General features: G+C 33.4%; 1 protein-coding gene across 6 annotated transcripts; it reads left to right on the forward strand.

The window, feature by feature from the left end:
- Window positions 1-1,730: 1,730 nt before the first annotated feature.
- On the forward strand, window positions 1,731-22,924 carry LOC111415679 (Homeodomain interacting protein kinase). 6 transcript variants are annotated; one of them, XM_023047486.2, is made up of 11 exons: window positions 1,732-1,831; window positions 1,880-2,075; window positions 7,753-8,202; window positions 10,375-10,507; window positions 11,834-12,069; window positions 12,133-12,363; window positions 12,424-13,299; window positions 13,353-13,607; window positions 13,664-15,084; window positions 15,342-15,527; window positions 19,538-22,924. In XM_023047486.2, the coding sequence occupies exons 3-11, from the start codon at window positions 7,768-7,770 to the stop codon at window positions 19,719-19,721; spliced, it is 3,957 nt and encodes a 1,318-aa protein (XP_022903254.1). In that variant the 5' UTR covers window positions 1,732-1,831; window positions 1,880-2,075; window positions 7,753-7,767; the 3' UTR covers window positions 19,722-22,924. The 6 variants fall into 6 exon arrangements, with proteins under 6 accessions (XP_022903261.1, XP_022903254.1, XP_022903243.1 ...); XM_023047493.2 differs by having other exon boundaries at window positions 1,731-2,075; window positions 19,541-22,924; XM_023047475.2 differs by having other exon boundaries at window positions 1,732-2,075; window positions 7,739-8,202.
- The last annotated feature ends 4,445 nt before the right edge of the window (window positions 22,925-27,369 follow it).

The following is a 27,369-nucleotide window of genomic DNA, read 5'->3' on the forward strand; positions in this document are numbered from 1 at the left end:
GTTGGATTTAAAAAATCATAACATTGTTATTTATACAAAATAAGAAACTATTTATGGCACATTTAATCTACATTAAATTCGCTTTAAAATACTTTTATTTCATAGTAATATCTCAATTTGTTCTTGAGATACGATCTCTTAAACTTCCATTCACAATTCTACAACAATCAAACATGCACAACCGGGTTTAAACATTCATAACAACCACGCTTATGGATAATAAGGAATTATTTTTCTCTCATTTAATCTCCATTAACTTTGCTTTAAAGTGCACTTTATTTGATCGTTATATCTCAATTCGTTTTTAAGATACGATTTTTTAAATTTCTATTAACTAGTTTACAACAAAAATTCAGAATTTGGTTTAAAAAATCATAACATTGTCATTTATGTAGAATAAGAAATTATTTAGAGCACATTTAATCTACATTAAATTTGCTTTAAAATACTTTTTTATTTCATCATTATATCTCAATTTGTACTTGAGATACGATCTCTTAAACTTCCATTCACAATTTTGCAACAATTAAACATGCACAATCGGGTTTAAACTTTCATAACAACCACACTTATGGCTAATAAGGAATTATTTTTCTCTCATTCAATCTCCATTAAATTTGCTTTAATGTGCACTTTATTTGATGGTTATATCACAACTCGTTCTTGAGATACGATTTTTTTAATTTCTATTAACTAGTTTACAACAAAAATTCAGAATTTGGTTTAAACAATCATAGCAACGACATTTATGCAAAATAAGAAATTATTTATGGCACATTTATTATTTGCTTTAAAGTGCACTTTATTTGATCGTTATATCTCAACTCGTTCGTGAGATATGATTTTTTTTAAATTTCTGTTTTCAGAACAAACTTTTTTAATTTTATTTCTAGGAATATTTCAGAAAATATTAACAAGGAACTTACGATACGGAAAAGAATGCTGTAACAAGAGGAAGTGGGTTTGTTTGCCGAGGAATTCTCGGTACTGACCCTTTCTTTGACCTTTTTTTTTGATATAACAAAAACAAACTAAACTTCAGTAACCATATGGGGTTGGAGATAAATTCGTTTGAATATCTTATCAATTTGGAATGGAAACATAATAAACACTTATAACAAAATTTAAACAGTATATTTTAAACATTTAAATCAAATGCATATACAATGTATATAAAGAAAAAATATTGTGATATAAAGTTTAGTAATTTAATCCAAAATATTATTTAGTTAGAGAAAATTAGATCAGTTTATTGTACTAGGTGTATTATAATTCATCTTTGCACATAGAAAGTAAAAGTGAGTATGTAATTAAAGTGCTTTAAATTGAAAGTAGCATAAATAAATCAACATTTTAATCAAGTAATTACTAAAAACAATTCCCTATTCGTTTAAAATGTATTTATTCAACGTAGTACATTTATTCGTATGTAATTTACACATCATTACGATTATTTATTGGAAATTTTCCATGATTCACTCTTTATTTTAAATATAGGCCAACTCCAAAGCAAATTTGGTTGCATAACTTCTAACTTTTTTCTGTTTTATGTTTAATTACGAATTAAAATACATTTAATTATTAATTAATTTATTAAATTATATAGCATAAAAATGATTGATAATTTAAAGTGGATAAACATTTAAATATTGTGGTATTTTAAAATTTCTCCCACGTCATAGTGCAAAATAAGTAGCGCCACCTTTCGGTTTAATTCGTACCATTCGCCCGAAATACGTAGATTTACGGAGGCAGCGGAAGTGTTCGGAGTGGCGAGCATGCAACAGAAACCATCGAAATATGGCGTAAAAAGGGGACTTTAAGGAAACGTGTAAGGTTTTTTTCTTGTTTTTGGTAAATGCTAAAGGAATGTGTAAAGTGTGTGAAGAACGTTCGTTGCGCGGATGAGGACGCGGTGCGGTTCGTCATCAACATCAGGTCGTTTGGATGCGACACGCGAACAGCGCCAGCAGCAGTGCCGCTTTCAAGATGGTGGCTGTATTTTGAAGACCCCTTTGTGTCCCGTATGTCAGCATGAAACTTGGTGAGATCGCCGGAGACTGGAGGTTCGACAGGTGAGTTCCCAAAAACGAATTTTATGCGTGTTACAACACGCTTCGTTTTCCGACATTTTGGTCCGGGCGGCCCCCTTTTATTCGCAATTTCCCTCAATTACAACACTTTCGGTGGCCCCTTTTTAAACTCCTCAACGATTTGTAAGCTTGTAACCGAAAACGTTTCAAATTTCGTACTTTACGCATAGATTACTTTAAAATACGTTTTTATTAATACGATTTTTTTTTCGATTACGGTTAAATTATTTGAATTTTTGTAGGTGGACGCCCTTAATTTCACTCGAAATTGTTACCATATGTTACTTAAAAAACTGTTTCAGCAATCAACAAATGTACTTTGGTGGATTTTTGGACCTGAAATAACTTGGCCTGTTTATCAAAAATACTTCGTCGCATAGGCATACGGATCTAGAAATAATTCGAAAGGCATCGCGCCTTATTTTTATTTTTTTCGAAACCTTGTTAAATGGAAACCGTAAATATTTTTGCGACAGCATTATTATTATTCTTTGACATTAAAATTGTTTTTTTTTTTATATTATTTAGGACTTCATACTTCTTTATTTTAGTTATTTATCGGTTTTGCGGTTCTGCTGTTATTCTCGTATCGTGTAATGTGAAATTATTGACTTTCTCTATTCCACTGGTCAATATTTTGTTAGTTAAACTTATCTATTCGTTAATAATTTTATATCCTGTCATGTTTATCCCTTGATAAAATACCTTAAGTAATGTTTGTTTTTTTTGTAGGAGTGTTAAAAACATGGTTTGAAGGTGACTTCAAATAATATTTTAAGATTTTAGTGAGTTTTACAGCGTCTAATGAACTTAACTGAACTTTTTCCTTATTATTATTATGTATAAGACGATAATTCGTCAGTTTAATGCAATTTAGGTTGGTACCATATTGAAGTGTGAAATTAAACGCATATCAAATCATGTGTGAAATTCGCCCTTTAGTTGACAGGTGGTTTAAAAATCACACTCTTCGACGGGCTTCGTCCCTCAGACCCTAAGTTTGATGCTTATTCCTCCCACAATAACACAAAAATGTATATACACCCTGTATATATACAGTCCATGCACAAAAGGTAGAGAGTCAAACTAGTGATAACTTAAATAAAAATATCGAAAGCTCACTCATTCAACTATGCAACAAGAATCGGTATTCATTGTATATTATATCTACCATAAAATATTAATTTTAAATATGAGTAAGTAAGTACAGGGTGGGGCAGAATGGAAGGGCGTTTTCGAAATGAGAATAACTCAGCTGTTGTTTAATTAACAAAAAGTTACAATACCACCAATGGCCACCGCCTTGTATTTCGTGCAACATTGTAAGATGTAATCATTCTATCAACTACATCAACACCACTCTGCATTATTATAGAATGTTATAACTTCTGGTTTTTATTTTCACCGAAATTTACCTTCCTATTATTATACAAAAGCAACCGAAGAAATGAGCGCTTGAGAGTGAGAGACTTTCCCTAAATACAAGAAACTCGGTATAGTTACAACGCAGGAGATGCCCCAGGAACACTTTATACATGATTAAAATCAATTATCTATAACGTTTTTGTCATTTATGATAAAAAGTTAGATGGAAAAAAAGTTACACGACACTGGGGTTGGGTCTAATAGGCCCAATAATTAAACGACAAAACATAAAGTTGACAAAGAAAAACTTGTATTTAGTAAAAATAAGAAGATACTATAAAAAGATGACTTGGGGTCTTCCACTGGAGGGTTAATCATAGGTTCAGAAATATTATAAACGATATGGGAACAAAAATTTCCGTGCTGAGAAAACCTATTTTATTTTACAAGTGACACGAGTACGCTTAATTTGGAGCAATAGTTTGCTTATATTTAAGCCCCATATATGGTGTTGGACCATTGTTGCGCCATATTGCAGATACTCCAACAGGAATTACCAGTTAGAACAACGCGTTTCATGGACATTTTCTCCACACACGTTTCATTATATCGATGTTGCTTAAGCCAAACGGCATAAACGACATTTACTTGATTTATCAGAAAACACAAATTTTTGCAATTTGTTTGCGGTTATGCCGCGTTAACTGTTAGATGCAAATTTTAAAAAACCATCAGTTTAGTTGAACGTTTTATGGATAGAATTAGCAACGGGTGTTAGAATAATAAACTAAGTGAGAATAAACCTACTTACTCGCAGATAATTTCATACGCCTTGCAATTAATGATTGTGGCAAGTGGTGTAAGCATTTGGTAAGTAATAGTGGGGCATTCCTCAAATAATCAGCTATTCCTCACGACTCAGTGGGTTTACCCGAGCTTCGGATTATTCTTGGCCTCTTGTCTTTTTCTTCATCAACCTGTGATCGTTCACTTCTGAACATAAGTCTCTCATAGAAATATGTCTGAGTGAATGTGAAGCCACTGAGATAACCGTACGTCCGTAGTGATTCCCAAATACTTGGTTTTGTGGCGTCAAGGGATGATTTCGTCGAAGATCAGTCGGATAGAGTTGTTGCAGAGTTCTTTTCTTCGCCCAGTTCTCGAGAAAAGCAATGGATTCTCCAGGTTCGATACTTATATTATTATCTCTCTCTCTCCCGTAGAGACATTTTTGTTTCTGTTGGTTATTATAAAATCTATCATGGATTTTTTTCCCTGGTATTTTTGAATGTGTTATGTATTTATGTTATGGTTCGTGGGAATATAAGGTATTTTTGATACACATGCCGAAGAGTGAGATCACAGAATAACAAGTTGTGGTGCTATGGCACTAGTGCCATAGATTAGCCATCCTATTGCCATTATTTTGGGGGAAGCTTACAAGAACAACATATTTTGCAATTATCATATCCAACTTAATCATTTCTGCAACCTATTTTGTACAATCCAATCGGTACAAAATGTATATAAGTTTACTTGACATGAGGATAAGCGTTTTTTTTTAACTCGCCTCTCACTTCAAAGCCTTCGTTTAAGCCTTTTGAAGTTGTCGACATTCTTAAATAACACACGAATTTTTAAGAAGATAATTATTATCATCAAGCAACCCCCAAAAATGATTGAACTCGTAATATTCAAGTCATGTTACAAACATACCGGTTTATGTCCATATCGGATTCTCGTTTCATTTTAATGAATTTACACTAACAAGGGCTGGAAATAATCCTCTTAGTCATTACCCCTTATAACTCTTTGACCCAAATGCGTCAGATCAATCTCATTAAAAATAAATAATAGTCTATATTTACTTTTCTCGTCTGTTTTTTTAATGTCATATAAGCGACTATATAATTTACAGTGTGATATGAATCATATCTTCAACTGTTGAAATTAAGTTATGACGAAAAATGTGAATCTTTCAAAATCACCTAAACGGAAGTTTGCCTTATCGTGGCAGATTGTAAGTACAAACACTAAATATTAGTGTAAATGGTACTTTTCACCGTAAAAATTTGTACTAGATATGGTGAACAAGTTTATGACTTCTTAAGGAAGTAAGGTAGAATTTGAAAAGAAATTCGTTATCGCATATTGGGCTGTTCTTTTGCCGCTCATAAGTAGCGTATTAGCTAATAAAGCTTTCTCAACCTACACTTATATAAAAAGTAAGTACAGCAACGGACTTTCCAGCGTAAGTTGGGACCTAAGTTAGTTATTGTCATCTTTTGATTCAAATTTAAAGTATTGAGTGCTGCCAAACAGCCTCATGGTTCCCATTAATTTAATTAGTATTAGTGTTTTCGGAACTTTCATTCCTTTATATTATATTGTGGGTGTTTATTCATTGTGCCAATTATGTGAAAAGTGTATTGAAAAGAAGCATCATTTGAAAGTAGAAATCGTTTAAGCTAGACGTTACAAATTGGAGTTTGTGAGGCTTACGAGGTCTTTCAGGACTTTTGCCTTCTTGTAAATCGTTTCAAATTTATTGTACCAATCGTAGATTATCTCCCTTTGTAGTTTGCCAAAACTTGTTCGATAATGTCGTTAGACAACAGTAGCGGGGGGTTGTTTTGGCAAATTCGAGTTAGTATGGTTTGTGGCGATTTTCATTATTATTCTTGTTGGTGTATTATTACCAACTGTTTTATATCGATTTGTATAACAAATAAGGTGTTGCTAAGAGCTAATCTTTGTTATTTATTTGTTTTATAATAATATCCAATTGAATACAGTTACTTAACGTATTTTCGTGCCAAGAGCTAATTTCAACGAATAATTATCACTCAAATTATTTATAGTTAACGAGTCTCTTGAAAATAATAATAATAATAATCAAGAAAATTAACCGAATCCGATCAAATTATAGTAAGAAGAACTTAACTTGGCTCGTTAATTAGTAAATAACGGTATTTCGTTGATAATAATCAACTTTCAACGTTAATTTATTTAAGAGTAAGGATTTTTCGCGCCTTGTGACATATTTAGACTTAAACATTCTGTATAAATAATAAAAAAAGTTATTAAATAAAAGTTTAACATGACATCAAAATATCCTTAATCACACCGATGTAAAGTTTGTTATTATGACTTTGTTGTGTAACTTTAAAGTGATTGATGACTCTTAAGATTTTATCATGTTCAATAAACCATTCGTGTTATTATTCTTAATAAAAAGGTCTACAATCGAATTCGTTGGCGCGTTTATAATTGGATTATATAAATGTGGTGTTTTGGAAAAAAGGCGTTGTTGTTATGTTAAAATTCGTCATCAAGGAACTTTCTAATCGATCGGATTTGGGATGGTCGAAATAAAGTTCGTAAACAAAATACGAGGACGAGCGCCGCGGCGTGCGTACGTGATGGGCGTCGTAATCAGTATTATATTTTTTTTTGGGAGACCCGTTTAGAATATTACCTTAGTTATTATTTTTAACCAGTCAATTTCTCGGTATCTTATCTTCGTTTTCGTTTGTCGGTACACTTAAACCAACCGACACGGTTTATTTTTATTTCATTATTATTTTTTTGTCGTTACAAATAGAAACTTTTTCGCTGAGTTGTTTTTTTCTCTCCTTTATTACTTTATTGTTCACGCGTTTCCCATATAAGAAACTACCCAGCAAGAATGGAATTATTAGCGGTCTGGTGTTGACGTCACTTGCGTTGCCACGTTGAAGAAAACAACGCGTCGCCCTCTTTCTATTAATAAAATCGTCGAACAGGCGTCGTTCGTGATTGCAAATTTCTAATCATCACGCCTGTTGGTTTATTTATCATCGAAACGGATAGAGATAAAATCCTTGACTTGGATTTGTGTCGGTCGCCGCGAAAATCGCAAGACACAGTCAAGGATCCGTTCCATTTTTTGTTGTTTTTTTTGTTTGTTGTTTTTTTGCTAGATTTCATTTGGTAGTCATTCTCGCGTTACGTTATCGACTGTAATGGTAACAAAGAGTTTGAGTTGACGCGCGTTACTCTGCCGTATTTTGCAACACTTGTTGAGACCTTGTAATAGATACGACCGTGTTGCTAGAATACTGAAGCAAAAGTGGAACGGAGAGCTTTCCATCGCCGGCGGTCGTTGTTAATAATGTAATTGTTTGCTTTCTTGTATCCACAAATATTGAGGATCAAAAATGTTTTAAAAATAAATTAAAATAGAATTATTATCTTTTACTTACCTCACGTGTTTTGTGCAGAATAAATAATATTCGTAGCGGTTTCGTTGCAGGAAACGCCACGTGACATGTTCATCACGTCCCAGCAGCTGGCGACAAGTAGCGGGAACGTATCAAAGCGCAGAAGACAAGAACAGTACGTTAGCGGTCACGAGGGTACAGGCGACGCGCACCATCATCATCAACAACAACACCACCAACAGCAGCAACAACACGGCCACGGCATTCATAATCACGGCGGTAGCGTGATCCACGTTGGTGGCTCCGGCGCCTCAGACCAATTTTTGGCGACGCAGCATCAGCAACAGTTACATCATCATCAGCAACAACCGCAACATCAACCAAATCCTCTTCAAACGAGCGTTGCGGTCTCGTCTGTGCATACTTCCAGCCAGACGGACACGAACGGACATGCTGTTGGTAGCCCTGCTAACAATTCAAAAACGTTTGTCAGGGCATCCACTATAAAGTTGCTTGATAATTATCAGCGAAGCGGCCAAAAGGTAAATAAAACGATTTAACAAAAAGATAAATTGTTATGGTACGTTCAGACTTCTTTATCTTGATATATAATGTATATTTTTTTTGATGTATTCATATTAATGGGAGGTTTAATAACTTTTCGCTCATTTCAGAATTATTTGTCTTGTAATGATTTATGTACTTGAAACCCGAAGTAGAATTAAGAGTGAATTCCAGTAAATGCTTTATATTATTCCAAGAATATCAGAGATGCTAATAGATTTTCTAGGATGTTTTGCGGCAGCTTAAATTGATATCTTGTTAGATTATTGAAATTTGTGTCAAAATTTAGTTCGAAATCTTTCTTGTGTCTCTCTCCACCTCATCGTCCCATCTTTTCCCCCGCTACTCTTTCTCCAACTTTGTTTTTCCGGTAGCTACGTCTAGTCGTATCCGCTTCCTTGTGCCTAATCACATGTCTTGCCTATCTCAGTCTTATAATTTTTATCCTTTTCATTACTTTCTTCTCTATACTCTTGAAGGCTTCATTCACTGCAACAATTTCTGCATGTTATGTCAATATCATAATTTATCCTAGAATTTGGACTGATTTGATATTACTCTAGAAGTTTCTACTTCCGCCTCTCTAATTACTTTCTTTAGCAATTTTTACCAATTGACACGAGAACACTTCTCCTTGTCGCAGTCCATGGTCTTGTATCTTTAGCGGACTCCTTCCATCTCTTATTGTCACCACTATCAATTTTATCAGCTTTTTGGGATTACCAAAACTAATCATAGCTTTTATTGGTTTGCGTGTATCTATGTTATCATTATGCAGTAACGGAATATTTAGTCCGCTGTTGGTCGTCCAGTTTAGTAGTTTCTTAATATCGTCTCACTGAATTGAAGCTTCTTTCTCCCAGTACCGTATTGGCTCTGTAATTTCTGCATTCTAGTTGACTCCCCTTTTTGTGTAACGGGTGTATTTAAATATATATACATAACGTTTTAATTTTCATCTTGAAAATGTGGTTTATGGTTTATATCGAGTGTGGTTCCATAAAAACATTTTAGCACATTTGCTAGATATGATCTAAGATAAAAGAGGAGTGCTATGTTTTCATGTATCTTACAGATAGTTTTTGCTCAAAAAGTCGTTGTAACAATAAGTATGTGATATTTCACCTTATATGTATAAGTATTAAAAGGGTTGATATAATTCTTCACTTTTGCATTATTATTATTTTGTTTATATACCTTAGCGATTAATATTGTGCGCTCAATTCATACATATCAATACTTTTGGTTATTTTTCCTTCGATATATACTCAAGTAGGATCCAATTAATTACTATTACACTCAATGTTACTATCAATCTTGTACAAATAACTTGAAATAGAAATTGAACAGCATATCGTAATGCCTCGGCTAAATATACGGGAAATATATGATTTCGTGTGAATTGATTGAGAACGTTTGCTGCTGTTACATTGAAATAAGTAAGTTATTATTTGAAAAATTAAGGTACGATTAATTTAAATTATTGCATAATTTTGCTTATGTTAGCCTTGGTCGTTTGCGGCCGATGCGCTACAATTAATACCAACCCAAACTCGTTAACACATTCCACTGCCTCGTCTAAACATGTTTAATATCCTGCATTCAACTACATTGATTGAATGCGTTATATTAATAATAATAATTACTCGTCGAGTAGGACTTATCAGATTATAACACAACATAACTAGTTCCGTTTTATCCCTAAAATAATGTTATGTATTATATTGTACGATTTCGCAACACGTGTCCCGAGTAAAACCGAAGTTGACTCGATACTTTTCGAGCTTAGCATGAAGTGTGCACGATTTTATGCGATTTGTTGTTCAATCGCAAATTATTAGTGCGCAATCTCGCGCGTTCTATCGTGATTCGCTCTTTAAATGATCATTCAAGCATTCACTCGCTACTGTTTATGTCATGCAAACAGCAACTTCAGGTTGTTGATGACGTAGATGTTGATTCGCCGAATTAAGAATTAAGAACCACAACACTTTCTTCGAGTTAACTCATTATTTTGTTAGTTTATTTTAATTATACGGAGTCATTTGCAAAAAGTGAGTACTGCGATGGGTTGAGTTTGATCTGAACGTATCATTGTTGTGTGTATTTATTGTTTTTTTTGAAACATATTTTGTTATCTTGTGGAGTAGCGCAAGGCTTGGTCGCAGGAAGGTAATGGTGAAGGCGGGGAGGCGATCTCGCAGACAGATACCAACACCGCAACCACCACGACGGCTCACAGCAAGGTTGGGGTGGCCCCCGGGCCCAGCACCCAGGCCCAAGGTAAGCAAAAAATTAAACTTTAAATATTACTAAAAAATTTCGTTATTTATACAATTATATCTAGAGTGACTTTAATTTTTTATAAACGATCCTTATCTCAAGACTACTGTGAGCTATCATATCACAACTAAACTGGAATATTTATGTATTTTTAAATAAATATTGGGTATTTACGATATTCGCCTTAGCAACGTTAATCATTTATACCACTTCTAAATTTGAAATAGTCGGAATTTATATCTTGGAAATGTATTCGTTTTTTTGTTTCTAATATACAATTAATTGGAATTTCCGTTAATAACGGTGGAATTTAAATTCCGAATGTTTCGGGTGAACAAGATAACATTATCAACAAGAAATAAAAGGCGAAAATTTTATCGTAATTTTTATTAATCAGTTTGTGAATATATTTTTTTGCCGATAAGAATTGAATTCTTGAGCGTGTAAACAAAATTTGCGGTCTTCATCTCCGTAAAAAGCGTTTCGCAAGGAACTTCCAAAAAATTCCTGCGTCGTAGTTGTATAATGTTTTTGGCTGTGGCGGTGTCTTGGCGGATGGCCAAAATCCCGACCACGGCGGTATCAAGTGGACCTTAGTACGTGTACGATCGCCTTCGATGCACCACATATTATACAAAGATCATTTTCACGCCAGGGCCCGATTAGCGTCACCAACCTTCCGTTTTATCTTCCAATGTGTTTGAATCGTGGGGGACCGCTATATTAACAGATAATAATGCCTGTCATTATCTGGAATTACTGTTAAATGCTATACCCGTACGTGTCTGTGGACGGTGCGTAATAAGTAACTGTACACGGATAACTGAAGCGGGCGTTATGAATAGGTTTATTGGAACTGTATCATTGAAATTAAAACGGTTAAATTTCGATGTGATAAAATAATATTATTTATTGATTTTTATAAATTAAAAAAGAACGATTTAATTAAAACTATATCAATCCAAACATTACAAATATTACATGTACTACAAATGGTATTTTTTATTATTTACGTAAGATTGTTTTTTTCATACGTCGATTATTTCATTTTTGTTCAACGAATCCATTTGGAATAATTTCCAATTTATGTTTGATGTGAAATAATTGACGTTATGGATATGACATTATTTGAATTGATTTTAAAAGCAGCAGTTTTTGACAATAACGTAACTCGTAACAAATCATCAATTTTGATATAACTTTATTAAATTGCGTTGCATTATTGATTAAAAACTAAAAGGCTAGTTATTAACTTATCAATATCAAGAGTTAATTGAATTAATACCTATGAACATGTGGTGTAATGTGATGTACGGAATAATATAGAATGGGCGGATGCTGAGAATGAAGGGGTGTTTGATGAAGCAGGCTCTGGAAGCGGCGCGGATGGCGACTATCAGCTCGTTCAGCACGAGGTGCTCTTCTCGCTGACGACGCAGTACGAGGTGCTCGAGTTCCTCGGCAGGGGCACCTTCGGCCAGGTGGTCAAGTGCTGGAAGAAGGGCACTAATGAAATCGTCGCAATCAAAATATTAAAGAATCATCCGTCGTATGCCCGACAGGTAAAAATCATTAATATTTTTTTTTTTTTTATAATAATTTTTAATCCAATTTAATATTTAAAGGGTCAAATAGAAGTAAGCATCCTATCGAGACTGAGCCAAGAAAATGCCGACGAATTTAACTTTGTCCGTGCTTTTGAATGCTTCCAACACAAGAACCACACGTGTCTTGTGTTCGAGATGTTGGAGCAAAATCTCTATGACTTCCTCAAACAAAACAAATTCAGTCCCCTTTCCCTTAAATACATTAGACCCATTTTACAACAGGTCTTGACAGCGTTGCTAAAACTAAAGGTAATAAATACTTTACTAAAAGTAATAAAGTAACAAATTAATTTATTTATATTTTTTTAGCAACTTGGTCTTATACACGCGGATTTAAAACCAGAAAACATCATGTTGGTCGATCCAAGTCGTCAACCATACCGCGTTAAAGTTATTGATTTCGGCAGCGCCAGCCATGTCAGTAAAGCCGTGTGCAATACATACTTGCAAAGTCGTTATTATCGCGCACCGGAAATTATTCTCGGGTTGCCGTTTTGCGAGGCTATCGACATGTGGTCGCTTGGTTGCGTCGTTGCCGAATTATTCCTTGGTTGGCCGCTTTATCCAGGATCGTCAGAATTCGATCAAATTCGTTACATTAGCCAGACGCAGGGCCTTCCGACCGAGCACATGCTGAATAACGCGTCGAAGACAACCAAATTCTTCTATCGCGATATGGACAGCACGTACCCTTTTTGGAGGCTCAAGACGCCTGAAGAACACGAAGCTGAAACGGGAATTAAATCGAAGGAAGCTCGCAAATATATCTTTAATTGTCTTGATGATATTGGACAAGTTAATGTACCCACTGATTTGGAAGGAGGTCAATTATTGGCTGAGAAAGTTGATCGAAAGGAATTTATCGATTTGTTGAAGAGAATGTTAACGATGGATCAAGAGAGAAGGACAACTCCAGGTGAAGCTTTAAATCATCCATTTGTGAGGTTAGCGCATTTAGTGGATTACGCGCATTGTAATAACGTAAAAGCCAGCGTTCAAATGATGGAGGTTTGTAGAAGAAATGATTATAGTACAGCAGCTACAGCCACACATCATCAACCCGCTCAACAAACTCAATCTCTCGTTGCTAATTTCGTACCCAGCTCGAACGGAAATGTCACATTTACTATTAATAATCATCAAGTGCAGAGACTTGTACGCGATCGTAGTGGATATGATAACTTGGTATGCTTATTTTTTAAATTGAAGTTTGGGAAATTAATTATATTTTGTTGCAGTACCAAATTTATGGAAGAAATGTTGGACGACAATATGCAACAAGCAGCAGGGCTGATCCTTTCCAACATCAATTAGTTTCGAGTATTTTATGTCCTGCTAGTTATCCAGGAATGGGCGGATCTCCAGCGAAACACGTCACGGTCGTTCAGCAACCCCAACTTCAAATACAACCCCCAATACTAAGCCAACCTGCCCAACAGCAATATGTACCAGTTAGCGTCGTTGAACCAACAGGAAGACAAATGCTTCTAACTGTAAGATATTAATTATTTATTAATCAATAAATCGCAATTTTTTATTTCAATTTTAGAACGCTGTACAAACATCATGGCCTGCAAACCGCCAAATGGCAATAGTCCCATCATGGCAACAAATCCCAGCTCAACATGCAGCCATACAACAACCACTTTTATCTGACACTGCTGATTGGGGTAGACCGCTTTTAGTTGATTCATCAGCTATTTTACAAGATCAACGACCAGTATTTCCGGTGGATGTGGCGGCCGAAGTTTATAATCCGGCAATTGTAGAGCATACGGGTGCTACATGGGCGAGTAGCAAACGTACCTCGAAGAATCACCACATGCAACAGGCATCAGCGCCGCACCACGGTCATCATTTAATGGTACCAACTCATCACCGCGTCCAACACGACAAAAAGGAACAGACACAACTTAGCCCGGTGAAGAAGCGTGTTAAGGAAAGTACGCCGCCCTCAGAATTGCTCAATGGGTACTCAAACGTTCGAAGGAATTACAGTCCTGGTCATCAAGGGCATTGGCAACAACATAATCAACATCCGCAACCCAAACAATCCAGCAATCACCCTCATCCAAATAAATTCGTGGCCGCCGCAATAACCATTAACGACACTCCTTCACCGGCCGTTTCCGTGATCACCATTTCTGACAGTGAGGACGAGACTTCTGTGCCGAAAAAGTCGGTAGTTTCATCCACACACCATAATAGTGGTCATAGAAACCAGGCTAATGGTAACAATAACAATACAACTCATCAGGCGCAACCGGGAACTAGTGGTGCTCACAGAAAGAACGTCATCAGTTGCGTGAGTGTTGGTGATAGTGATAACGAAGATCATAAAAGTCCGACGAAAATGCAGGAGCAAATTCAAGCGTATCAACAGCAAGTTATTAAAAATGAACCGTCCCAACATCATCAACCAGCTCCGCCAACAAATTACGGTGCGCAATCGAGAAAAACACGTCTTCTAGCCAAAGCACAATCAGAATGCATGTTGGGTAACGTTCAAACGAAACAAGAACCGGGAGTTGAATACCATCAGCATCATCGCCAAAATGAATACATGGTCCAACAGCAACAACAACCCGCACCACAACAAATACAACAACAACATTGCAACGCAGTCTGTAAGGAACAGGTACAAAATTATCAATACGCGAATCCTTCATCGGGACATTTAAATAATCAAGAACAAATTGTGTATCCAACGGGAAATGATAAAAGGGTTTCTTGGGCACCTCCGGCTGCTCACGCTCCAAGTTCATCGCACGGAAATAGCAGGAGACATTCGGCGATGCCCGTGGTTAATTTAAGAGATTATAACGTGACGTCGAATAAAGAGTATGCCATTCAACCGCCAGCCGCGCATTCTACGCGGGATAGTTTATCAATGGGTACTAGGGAACAACATTTATTGGCGCCAACGAAAAATTGGGGGCCGCCACAAGCTATGCATCATCAATCTTATAGGTAATTAAAGAACATTTTTTTTGGTATCGTAAATTTTGAGTCAAAAAATTAACCTAATAGAATGAATGTGACAAAAAATTTTTTTTTTACTATATACCTTTACTTATTGGATTATCGGTAGTTATGGTTAAGGGTAAGAAATTGTAGGTAGTTAAGCGCGGAATAAGTTCATGTTAAAGTGTGTTTTGTTAAATGATATATTTTTAATAGTTAGTTTTTTTTGGGTAATGCATGGGTTATTACGGTTGGTTTTGTAGACACAGCAGCACGCACCTGTCGCCTCAGCCGCTGACCGGTGCGCCGAGGCTGTCCCCTCAGCATCCTTTAGCGGCCGCCGGGCAGCCGCTGTACCACCAGACCGAGTTGTATAGAAGACCGGCCGTTTATGTGACCACTACGCAACCGGCTTATATACCAACAACTCATCAGGTGGCTCCAGCTGGGTAAGTTTATTCAAAAAAATAAGATTTGTAAAGTTTTTGTATTCTTAAAATTGTAGTTTAGAAATGGCTTAGAACTCTATTTTTGATTTATGACTTAACACTTACAATGATTAACAATATCAATAATGTTTCAACCAGAAATGCAATTCTAAGACGTTACCTTTATGTTCTTTTGCAAACAAATTGTTGCAGATTCAACAATATTTTATTCAAGTGAATATTTTATAACACAAATGGCTTGACGGGCTATTTTCGGCTCTTTAGCTTTTTGGGTAACTTCCAAAGCGATTAAGCTCAGGTTGTTCCGCATCCCTCTTTTTATTTCGGGATTATCCTGATCTAGATTTATCCTAATGTTTAAACAATCAACTAATGCTCGTTTTTGTAACTTCTACTGTTTTGCCTATTAACTCCCCTTAAGAAGAAGAAAGGAACCAGCACCGACGGCGATGTGTGTTCGTCGTGTTCTGATTCTATAGTACTTACTAAATCCGCATAGAGTTTATTTCAATTATAAAAATTACAACTAAAAAACTGAAGAATTAGTTGTTTTTTTTTCATGTTGTTGATGGTAATACTGAGGAATCTGAGTATCTTACAAAGAAACTTTTACAACTAAACTTGCAGCAAATTTTATGCTCAATAATATTGCTCTCTTACACTTTTAATCTCAGGCGCATAGATATCGAGAAAAATACGAAAATATGAAAATTTGACGAATTAGTTGCAGTTCTTTTCTGATGATACAATAAAAGATCGGTCAGCGAGGAAATAAAGAAGATGACAATCCAAGCCAACAAAACTTCCATGTTCTTAAAAACAACTTCACATCTATGCTAAGAAAAGTCTTATACCATTAATTAGTCTTATACAAGACTTTAATACGACCTATACTAGCTATGGGTCGGAAACACAAGGTTTATATATTAAAGGTTGTCTAAGTTCCTATGCTGCAATACTTTGATTTTAGTTTGTGGGCGAGGGGCAAGAGACTCATGTGACGTAATGCGCAGTATGGTTGCGTACGAACCTAGACAACCTTTAATATATAAACCTTGTCGGAAACATGGACCTAAGCGCAGAAAGACCTAGAGTTGTATTTTTATATTGCGAACCATGTAGCCAAAATGGACATTAAAAGTACCACAAAAATTATCTTTGATCGCCGTGGAACCGTAGAAAATCATAAATCGGTTGGGAGGTCGTAGATATGATTTGTGGACGATGTGGAGCACGACGGAAGAAGTAAACGATGCTTGACGAAAATAATCGACTTTGAAAAATATAACCTATAAAACAGGGTTCAACAAAAGAGAAATGAAAATAAATATGTTCTTTATATAAAAACTGATAAACCAGGCTACTAAAAACTAAGACAAACAAAAACAATATACAGGTGTCTCACGTAACTGGTTCGTTAGTACTTTTTTAGGTTTCACTTATTCGTACAGTTTTGAAATTTTGGTAGCATGGGCTGTTCATTCAAAACTTTCGATCTAAAATATTTTCAAGATGGCTGCCACTTCCGGTCTACCGGAAGTAGACTTCGTTATTTTAAATGGAATGCTACAGTTTTTACTACACCTTTTAATTGTACGGAAAATAATATGTAGACTTTCATAAAAGTTATTGGTACCTAACGTTTTGTTGTTTTCGAGTTATTTTGATTTTAAGTTTTTTTGGCAAATTTCACTATGCTCTTTAAAACCCCATATCCCAGCCAATGTTCATTCAAAAAAGCTCTAAATTGGCACGATTACTCTTCAGATGCTGTCAAATAGATTGTCATTTATTGTATCAAAGTATATTATACAGAGTGGTCAAAAGTTGAATTACTGTTTCTCCATATTCAACCGCTAGAAAGTCGAAAATTTTAAATGCTTTATTGATGTTTAAAGTTCTTCGCGGCATTTTCTTCCTGAAAAGGCCCGTTTTGTCTACATTGAATATAGTCTGTGAACTGTAGCCGCCTTCTTGTATTATATTCGCTAATTTGCCAGGAAAAGTAGATGCAGCGACTTTATCTGCACTTGTTGCTTCTCCACTCTGTGCAATATTGTGCCAGTCGCATCTTTTTGTAAAACGTAAAAACCAACCATTGCTGACTAAAAAAGCTTCATTTTTTGCTTCGTCCCCAACTTGTGTCTTTAGTTCTTCGAAAATCTGTTTGGATTGATTGCAGGGGGTGATTCTTTAGGCAACTTTAAGGGTACTTTGATATATGAACCATGAGCGACTTCTACACCCCTCCAAAAATGGCTGAAAATTTTGGTTAAATTTGCTTTTCTCAAAAAGCATAAACGCTAGGAAAATGAAATTTGGGGAATATGTTTAACTCATAATAGGGTACGTTTGGACCCTATTTGTACTTTCAACCTACCCTTCTAAACTACTAAACGTAACCAGCTTCTGAAGTTTGGGCACGTCATTCAGATACGGTGTATCTGTATATAGTATTTTGGTCAACTGGACAATTCTTGACTTTTACTTGGTTTTCGCACCATACATTAAGTAAAGATTCCATTTCCGCTATCAAACCATGCCATTTACGAATTATATTAGAAGTTAATGGCTAAGCATTTTTAACTGCCTCGAGAATTTTAGATTTGTCTTTTATTATTGTATACACAATAGTATAGGATAAATTGGCCTTGTTCAAAATTTTTCCAAATCTCATGCTTTATTTCTAATGTCAAGGTTTTGCGTTTTTTTGGAGAATTCGAAGAAACGAATTCTTTCCTTCTCTTTGACATAACAACTAATATGAAAGAAAATAAGTTAATTTTTCAACTAATATTTACGTATGCAGTATGTATAACATAATAAAATACTTACGTTTCTAACTGAAGGAGCTAGAAAATTTTATGACTCAATCCGCTATTGAGCGAAACAGGGGAATACCCGACAAAAATATAACAGACAAATTCGTAGTTACGTACATATGTCGGGTTTACGTAAGTCGGGGTATTACTGTAATCCTCTGTTGATCGTTTTGGATCAATATTAGATACTTTTTGGTATATATTGTAGGATCAATTTCCTTTTTATTTTGTTCACATACTTCTGACAGTTTTCCCCATTGACTTACATGTATTTGCGCACAATCCTCCATACTGTTCTACATCACATCGTTTAACACTTTTCGATTAGTATATACAAGCCATATACAGTGTGTTAATTATACGTAAATCACGTATTGCAATACCAATACTGTGATATTGGTTGCATACTTACAATGATGACGTCGGGTACGATAATTAATTAGCACACTGTACTTAGATCTAGTCAGGTGATTCTTTCTAAAATATTTCACAATTTGAATCACATGCTCTTGGACTTTAGTTACTTCAAGGTCTATGCAAAACAAATTTAGAAATGGATCTGAGCATCTATAAGTTATTAATTATTTCTCATTTAGGGTCAAATACAGGAACGATATATTCTTTGCATATACATAATTACATTTTGCGCTTTGGATTTTAGTTTTTGCTATCCTTCCAGACAGACTAATCTACTTGATTCTAGACTAATCTACTTGACGTAATATTTGGACGTTTTGGTGATATCTTTTATTTAACCACAGCCTTTAGATAAATCAATTGTAAACGCGATTGCGTAAAAAGTACCCCGTTTATTAATTTTTAAGCGCCTCTTATAACTGCAAATAATAACAACGTTCCAAATATACAAGAAGGCAATAAAACAAAGTCTTAGGAAGGTACAAAGAATCCCAACATCGTAATAACACTCGATAGATTGCCTTTAAAGGGTTAAGTAGTTAAATTTGATTCAAATTTATATTTCCCCGTGTCGGCCCTAAATCTAAGTATATATATATACTTAGATTTAGGGCAAGTCTCACATTTAATGAATACCTCTTGTATCTCTCGTTGCGTTCTTCCAATGTAGTGATTAGAGAAAAATGAGAATTTATTACAATACATTATTTTAATATTATTTTTAATCATCCCCGATATTAATTGATATAATTCTTTTTGGTTTTTTTTTAGTAGGCCCTTACCTCCTCCTCCAGCGCATCACGCAAGTGCAAGACCAGTTCTTGCGAGTCATCCAAGTCACCCATTGCCTGCGCACCTCCAATTTCCGTCGCACGCGCAAGTGGCTTCCTACGGGTTCGCTCCATTGAGTCCCGCAAAAAATCACCAGTATCAAAGCTTGTGGTTTGCTGAGTGAAGTGAGTAAAGACAAGAATAAAGAAGATAAGAAAAAGAAATTAAAAAGGAATCGAAACGAATATGGGGTTCATTAAGTTTTCAACTATATAGCTTACTCTAGTTATTTTTTTTCTTTTAAGTATTATTTGGTTATTAAGAATGTTTAGTCGATTTTTCTTAATCGTTTTGGTAATTTAAATGTTAGCGAATTTAATGGGTTCGCTTTCACAGTTCGGAATGCAAACAATGCATATTAATATTATAATTAATTAATTATCGTTGTAAGAATGTTCTTTTTTGTTTTTCTTTTAAATCAGCTTTTTTATGATTTATTTTATGATGACAGATGTCCATTGGACAGCACCTTTATGTTATAGCTAGAAAAGGCTTAAACATGTATATGTAATCTCCTCAATTAGTGATTTTTCTTTTAATTAATATTGTTCGCAGAGTGATTAGGTTATTTAAAAATAAAAACTATAATGGACAAAAATATATAAAAATATAAATACACGGGTAAAGAACGATATGTTAAATGGGTTATATTTCGTGTATAATAAAATAGTATTAATCGTTTAAAAAAAATTAAAATTTTTGTCTAACTCTTTAATCAACACAAAAAAAAATTTTAAAAATACATGCTCATATAACTGCCTAGTTCGTGGTAACTTGTATAGGTAATTAATTAAAAAAAATACGCATTTTAGTCATTTAGTGATAAATACAATACTATTTCCTTTAATCTTTATTTTTTAATCCGATTTTTTTGAGTTACTCTTTAATAATTTAATACTAACAATTTTTGGCATTGGCTGTTTATTAATTAATTATTTACAAAACGTGTATATGTAATAGATTTAAGTTTTTCGTTTAGATTAGAAGTACCCTGAAAATATTGCAGTAAACAAATCCTGTCTCACTGTTGGTGCTGAAATAAAAAAAAAATAATTTTGAGTATAAATGCCTAGAAATGAGGATTTTTGTTTGGAAAGTGAAAACATAAAACTAAAACCTCCTTTTTGAGTAATGTGCAAAAATATTGTGCCTGTTTCAATATTAACAAACAAGAATAATAAAAATCGGAAACCACATAACAAAACTGGTTGACGTCATAATATGGCATAGATGTGATATTAAACACGATAAAAATGAATAAAAAAAATATGATTTTACCTTCTCTTGTACATAGCTAATTGTTATTATCCATTTTTACTATTTACTACATAATCATTAATTTGTCTTGGTGATTTTTGCAAAATAAAATATTAATAATTCTTTTTTTTTTAATTAGAGGAATAGAAATACATAACTATTAATGAAAATAAAATATTTTTGGATTACTTAGATATATATTATATATACGATTAATAAAATAGTGTGGGGTATATACATAATATATTAAAAAAATATATATATTAGGGTTTAATGGAGTAAAAAATGAAATGGTATTTACTAAAACAAAAAAAAAATAGGGTGTTATTTTCGCTGTCCAAAAAAGTATAAAAAGACGAAAAACTTTTTGCACGTCAGTGTCTGTAAATGTTCCTCCGATACGTATGTGGTGTTAATCTGTCAATTTTTCAATGTGTATGTGTCTAGGGTAGAGTTTGACACCCGGTTTAAAAAAATTAATTAATTCAAAACGCATACAGGGTGTTATCTCCCGTTTAACTAAAAATTTTTACAGCGAAACTTCTTAGTGATCCGCTTATGTTTAGCATTTTAGCATCGAAAAAAAAAAGAATTAGAATTTTTCTCCTTTTTGGCCTATTTATTAATAGTTATTTGTATACTAAGGTTGAAGTTTTGAAATTGATGTATCTCACACATCAAAAAGAAAAAACGAGGCCAAAGTTATACATTTTTTTTTACCAACCAATGTGGTTGCGCAGAAAGAAGGAAACTAATTGGATTATAAATTTAATAAAAAAATGTATATAATATCTACATGATTCTCCCATTAGGTCTTTCTTCTTTGTACATATTATTAATTATATTAATGTTACTTTTATATCATTTTCTGTGTATTAATAAAATAGAAAGTAAAAAATTTAATTAATGAATGAATGAATCAACAAGCACAATACATAATAAGGCTGGATAAGCTATTATTTTTATTTTTTGTCTTTAATTTCGGTTTGTATTTTTTTTTCTGATCTCTAGAATGACTGCGCATATTAAGTACAATATAAATAACAATAATGCATGTTTCAGAAAAAAATTACTACGTTTGATTTATGTGTATTTATGTTTTATTTAGCTTAGCACATTAATTATTTGTTCCTGATTCATTTTTGTAAACCTCGACTCCCTAAAAATCCATTAATTCTAATTCAAATTAAAAGCATAATTATTAGTTTTAGTTACCACACATTTAATAAAACATTAATTTTATGTATCGAGTGGATTTAACACAAATTTTCTTTTTAAAGATATCGTATTTAAAACTATTTACTGAATTAATAAATAAATAAATAAAAAGGCTGCACTTTAAAAAGTTATTAAGTAGATTGCGTGGGATTAAAAATCTTTATTTTCCCATGCAATACAAAAAAAAAATGTTTAGTGTACACAAGACTGGTGTAGTTTTTTGAGTCGATGTCAATACATAGCTAATATACATTATATTATATACATAAATATAAAAAAAATAAAACTATATATACATATTATTACTAATTAACAAATAGATCACTTTTAACGATTTAAAACCAACAAGAAAATGTTTAAGTGTGTCGAGGAATGTAAAAAAAAGGTGTAGGCTGTTTCCTGTAGTGATTATTAATCTAATATAATTATTATTATTCTAAAAAAAACTGAGGAAAATTAATAATAATAATAATCAGAGAGAAAATTGTACATTGTTATTACTACTAACATAAAGTTTTTTTTTTGTAAGTGGACTGTCTGGTTTTTTGCGTAACGTCTAAGTAAATTAGTAATAATAATTTGGGTTTATTATTTCTCATTTTTTGTTTCGTTTTCACGTTTTGTAGCGGACTCGGGAATCAACTGCGCCGTTTCGAAACGTTTTTTTTCTTTTGAAACGGCGACATCAGATCCTAACGATAACGTTTTTGCTTCTTGTGATAAATATTGCTACAGTTATTGCCCGAGCCCGCATTTTATTTTATTTTTATTTGTTGGTCTTATACCGCCATATGTATAATTTCAGTTTTTTTTCTTTTTGTAAATATTTAATAAAAACTAATTTTATCAGTTTTTCTTTTTATTTTAATTTAATACGTTTTTTTTGTCGGTGTGAAACAAAAATAAAATGCATTAAGTACAAATAGATATTTCGTACTAAGAAAACTACTTTACTATATTTAAATGATTATAAAATATGTTAAATTAAATTTAATTAAATTTTTTAATACAGTAAAATATCGATATAATGGATTTATACGGTGAAGGGAGTTGTCTGTTGTTGAAGAAATTTTAATATACAACAATCTTACGCTGAATAACAACTAAAATTAGAACTGGAAACATTCGGGTTTAGCCGCACGTCTTTTAAGACGGCTAAACCAGAATGTTCCTAGGTCTAGTGTTAGTTCTAGCTTTAGTTTAATGAAAATATATACCAATCTAGAGTTAAATAACAATTAAAATTAGAACTAACACTAGATCTAGAACTAGAAACATTTGGGTTTAGCCGCACGTCTCTAAAGACTGCTAAACCCGAATGATTCTAGTTCTAGGTATGGTGTTAGTTCTAGTTTTCCACTAGCACTGTTACTATACAGGGCGATTCTCAACCTATAGACAATTAATGGGTAATAGAAATAAATAACATTTTTTTTGGGATCACTTAAAAAGCATAGTGTACGTCACCGAAGTTAATACTGAGCAAGGGTTGCGAAATCAGATACAATCAGATACTGAGGTTTAGGCAGTCTTTGCATCCAGAAATCACATTACACAGCAACACCAAACTATCTCATCTGTTTAGAACTGATATCATCATACTTATTTCATCTTCTGCAAAAAGCTGTTTCGTATATTTGAGTGTGTCGTTTGCACATGTCTTTCTGATTGCAAGAATTTCCTGCACAATGATGCATGGCGAAATTTAGTAACGAGATGAAGAATAACATGTACGGATCACACAATATTGAGGAAAATGTTGAGAGCATCAAAAAGATTCAGATTTCTATCTCCGGGAAAAAAAGGATAAAAGAAGTAGAACAGGGCAAACATTACAACGTATGTAATCTGAACTATGATTACACTATGAATGATTACAAAATCAAGATCGAGTGCTATGCAGGTGATGTCATCTTCTTGGCTGATTCTGAGGATGGTATACAGTGATTAACACAGGCATTTAACATTGCATCTGAGGAAGTTAATACTGAGCAAGGGTTGCAAAATCAGATACAGACTGCTGCCGAGACAATCCGCCAACAGTTTAGGCCGCGCTAGTGAAACATCATCGATTCAGCGAGTCCAATATTGTGTATAGAAAATATTGGAAACAAACTTGGAACACTTACTTTGATGTCATTTTGAAATCTTGTACGTATTCTAGATTTGAAAGTAAATTTCACGGATATCTAGGAAACTAAAAAGCTTTTGCTACAATTTTTTTCACCTATTACTCATTATTTGTCATGAGGAATAAATCCCCAAGTTTATGCGTATAGGTTGAGAACCACCCTGTATAGAACTAACACTATACCTAGAACTAGAATCATTCGAGTTTAGCCGCACGTCTCTAAAGACGGCTAAACCCGAATGATTCTAGTTCTAGGTATAGTGTTACTTCTAGTTTTACACTTGTACTGTCACTACAACTAAATTGATCAGAAAATCTGTTTTACTCGAAATTTGTAGAAAATCAAGAATTTGCATTTTTTTACTGAAATAAAAAGTGACAGAAATAGCTTTCTTTCCATATTTGCTACTATAGATGATGAGGAATACGATGTAGTTCAAATTAAATTGATCAGAAAATCTGTTTTACTCGAAATTTGTATAAAATCAAGAATTAGCGGTTTTCTACAAAAATAAAAAGTGACAGAAATAGTTTTCTTTTCATATTTGCTACTATAGATGATGAGGAATACGATGTAGTTCAAATTAAATTGATCAGAAAATCTGTTTTACTCGAAATTTGTAGAAAATCAAGAATTTGCATTTTTTTACTGAAATAAAAAGTGACAGAAATAGCTTTCTTTCCATATTTGCTACTATAGATGATGAGGAATACGATGTAGTTCAAATTAAATTGATCAGAAAATCTGTTTTATTCGAAATTTGTAGAAAATCAAGAATTTACATTTTTTTACTGAAATAAAAAGTGACAGAAATAGCTTTCTTTCCATATTTGCTACTATAGATGATGAGGAATACGATGTAGTTCAAATTAAATTGATCAGAAAATCTGTTTTACTCGAAATTTGTATTTTTTTACTGAAATAAAAAGTGACAGAAATAGCTTTCTTTCCATATTTGCTACTATAGATGATGAGGAATACGATGTAGTTCAAATTAAATTGATCAGAAAATCTGTTTCACTCGAAATTTATATAAAATCAAGAATTTGCGGTTTTCTACAAAAATAAAAAGTGACAGAAATAGTTTTCTTTTCATATTTGCTACTATAGATGATAAGGAATACGATGTAGTTCAAATTAAATTGACCAGAAAATCTGTTTTAGTCGAAATTTGTATAAAATCAAGAATTTGCGGTTTTCTATAAAAATAAAAAGTGATAGAAACAGTGTTAGTTCTGAGAAGATAGATACAAAACTGTGTAGAACTAACACTATACCTAGAACTAGAATCATTCGGGTTTAGCCGTCTTTAGAGACATGCGGCTAAACCCAAATGATTCTAGTTCTAGGTATGGTGTTAGTTCTAGTTTTATACTTGCACTGTTATTACAATTAACATTAGACCTGGAAACATTTGGGTTTAGCCATATGTCTCTTAAGACGGCTAAACACAAATGATTCTAGTTCTATGTCTACTATCCGTGCAAAAAGTCAAGGCCCCTCACTTTAGACATCGATATCTTCGCAACCGTTCGATAAAAATAATTGCGACAAAGTTTGTTGTAATCACTGAACATTTCTACGTAACATATGTCAATTTAAAAATTTTCGGATCCACGGTTTTCTTTTTATCGCGAGTGAAATGAAAAAAGTACCCGATTTTTTACGGTACCGGCAACTTTGTCAACTTTGCGATTTTCTTTCTCTAAAACTATCGTACGAAAAATTTTGAATTTTGAACAGGTGGTAGCCTGATATGTTCTTAGTGAATGACATATTTTATTTTTTCAATATTTTATACAGTTTTGTGGAAAATCGCGGTTTAGTAAGACGCCGTTATGTCGAAAACAGCTGAGTGGATTTCGGTTGTCGGATTCCGTTATCAGTTTTTCAAAATTAGAGCTCCCTAATTTTTTAAGAGCGATTAATGGAATTACAAATTAAAGAGAAACAGATATAAGCTTTGCGGAGTAACGGGGGTTCCGTCCAATCGGAACAGATGGTGCGTCTCAGACAGGACGTCGCGCCTTATTTCTTTATGGAGGTAAGATAAAGACGCGACGTACTGTATAGGACACACTATCTGTTCCGATTGGACGGAACCCTCCTCTCCCTACATAGCTTATTTCTGTTTCTCTTTAATTTGTAATTCATTGATTACATGTTCATTGATTACAATAAACTTTACTGCAATTTTTTCTATCGAGCGGTTACAAAGATATCGATCTCTAAAGTGAGGGGCCTTGACTTTTTGCACGTATAGTAGTGTTACTTCTAGTTCTAGAACTACCGTCCTTTATTTATACATCGTATAAGACAACTCGGGTTATTCCCCGAGTTGGATTCAATCTATTTGCGTTAAAATATACTGATGTATTAAATACGAGTTCCATTATATCAAGGTTTCACTGTACTTAATTTACGCTCAGGTTAACAAAAAAAAAAATAAATAAAATTCCCGTTTTAGGATATTTTATAATCATCTTTTTGTATTTTAACGTTTCTAATAAAAGATATCGAGATGTGGCAAAGAAATTTCAAATTTCGGTGCGTACCATTTCAGGTCTTCTTGTACAGCAGAACAATAACCAATTTATTCAATTATGTATAGACAATCCCGTTCTAAATTAGGTACCATAAAAAAACACTACTTAAGAATGTTTTCTTATTAGTTATGGAAATTAAAAATAAAGTTGTCTAGATACACCGTTCCAATAGAAATTAGATGATAAAATCTGTAACATATCAAGGATTTAATTTTGTTTTAAATTCGTAATTTAATTTTAATTTTTAATCGAAAGTCGTAAAAATTTGCTAGCAGGGTACGTAGATTGTAAAAGAAATCTTTTATTGTTTATAATTTTATTAAAAAGTATCGTTTGAATCGTCTTTAATCGATGATAAATTTACAAAGTCATCTCGTGGACTGCACACATGGACTGCTAACTTGTAATAATCACAAAAGAAAAGTTTAATGTAAAAAAAATTCATACTACGAACCTGCCACATTTAGCTGTTTAACCGTAGCACTTAGCCGGACCAAGAATTTAAAGAAAAAAATACTGAAAAATTTCTATTCTTAAGGTTCGATGTTCGCAAAAAAAAAAAACGTAGGGGTTATCTATGATTATATATTACGTATTGCATGTAATATAAATCTAAAAA

Source organism: Onthophagus taurus, chromosome 11 (genome assembly GCF_036711975.1).
Source record: "Onthophagus taurus isolate NC chromosome 11, IU_Otau_3.0, whole genome shotgun sequence".
Classification (NCBI taxonomy): Eukaryota; Metazoa; Arthropoda; class Insecta; order Coleoptera; family Scarabaeidae; genus Onthophagus; species Onthophagus taurus.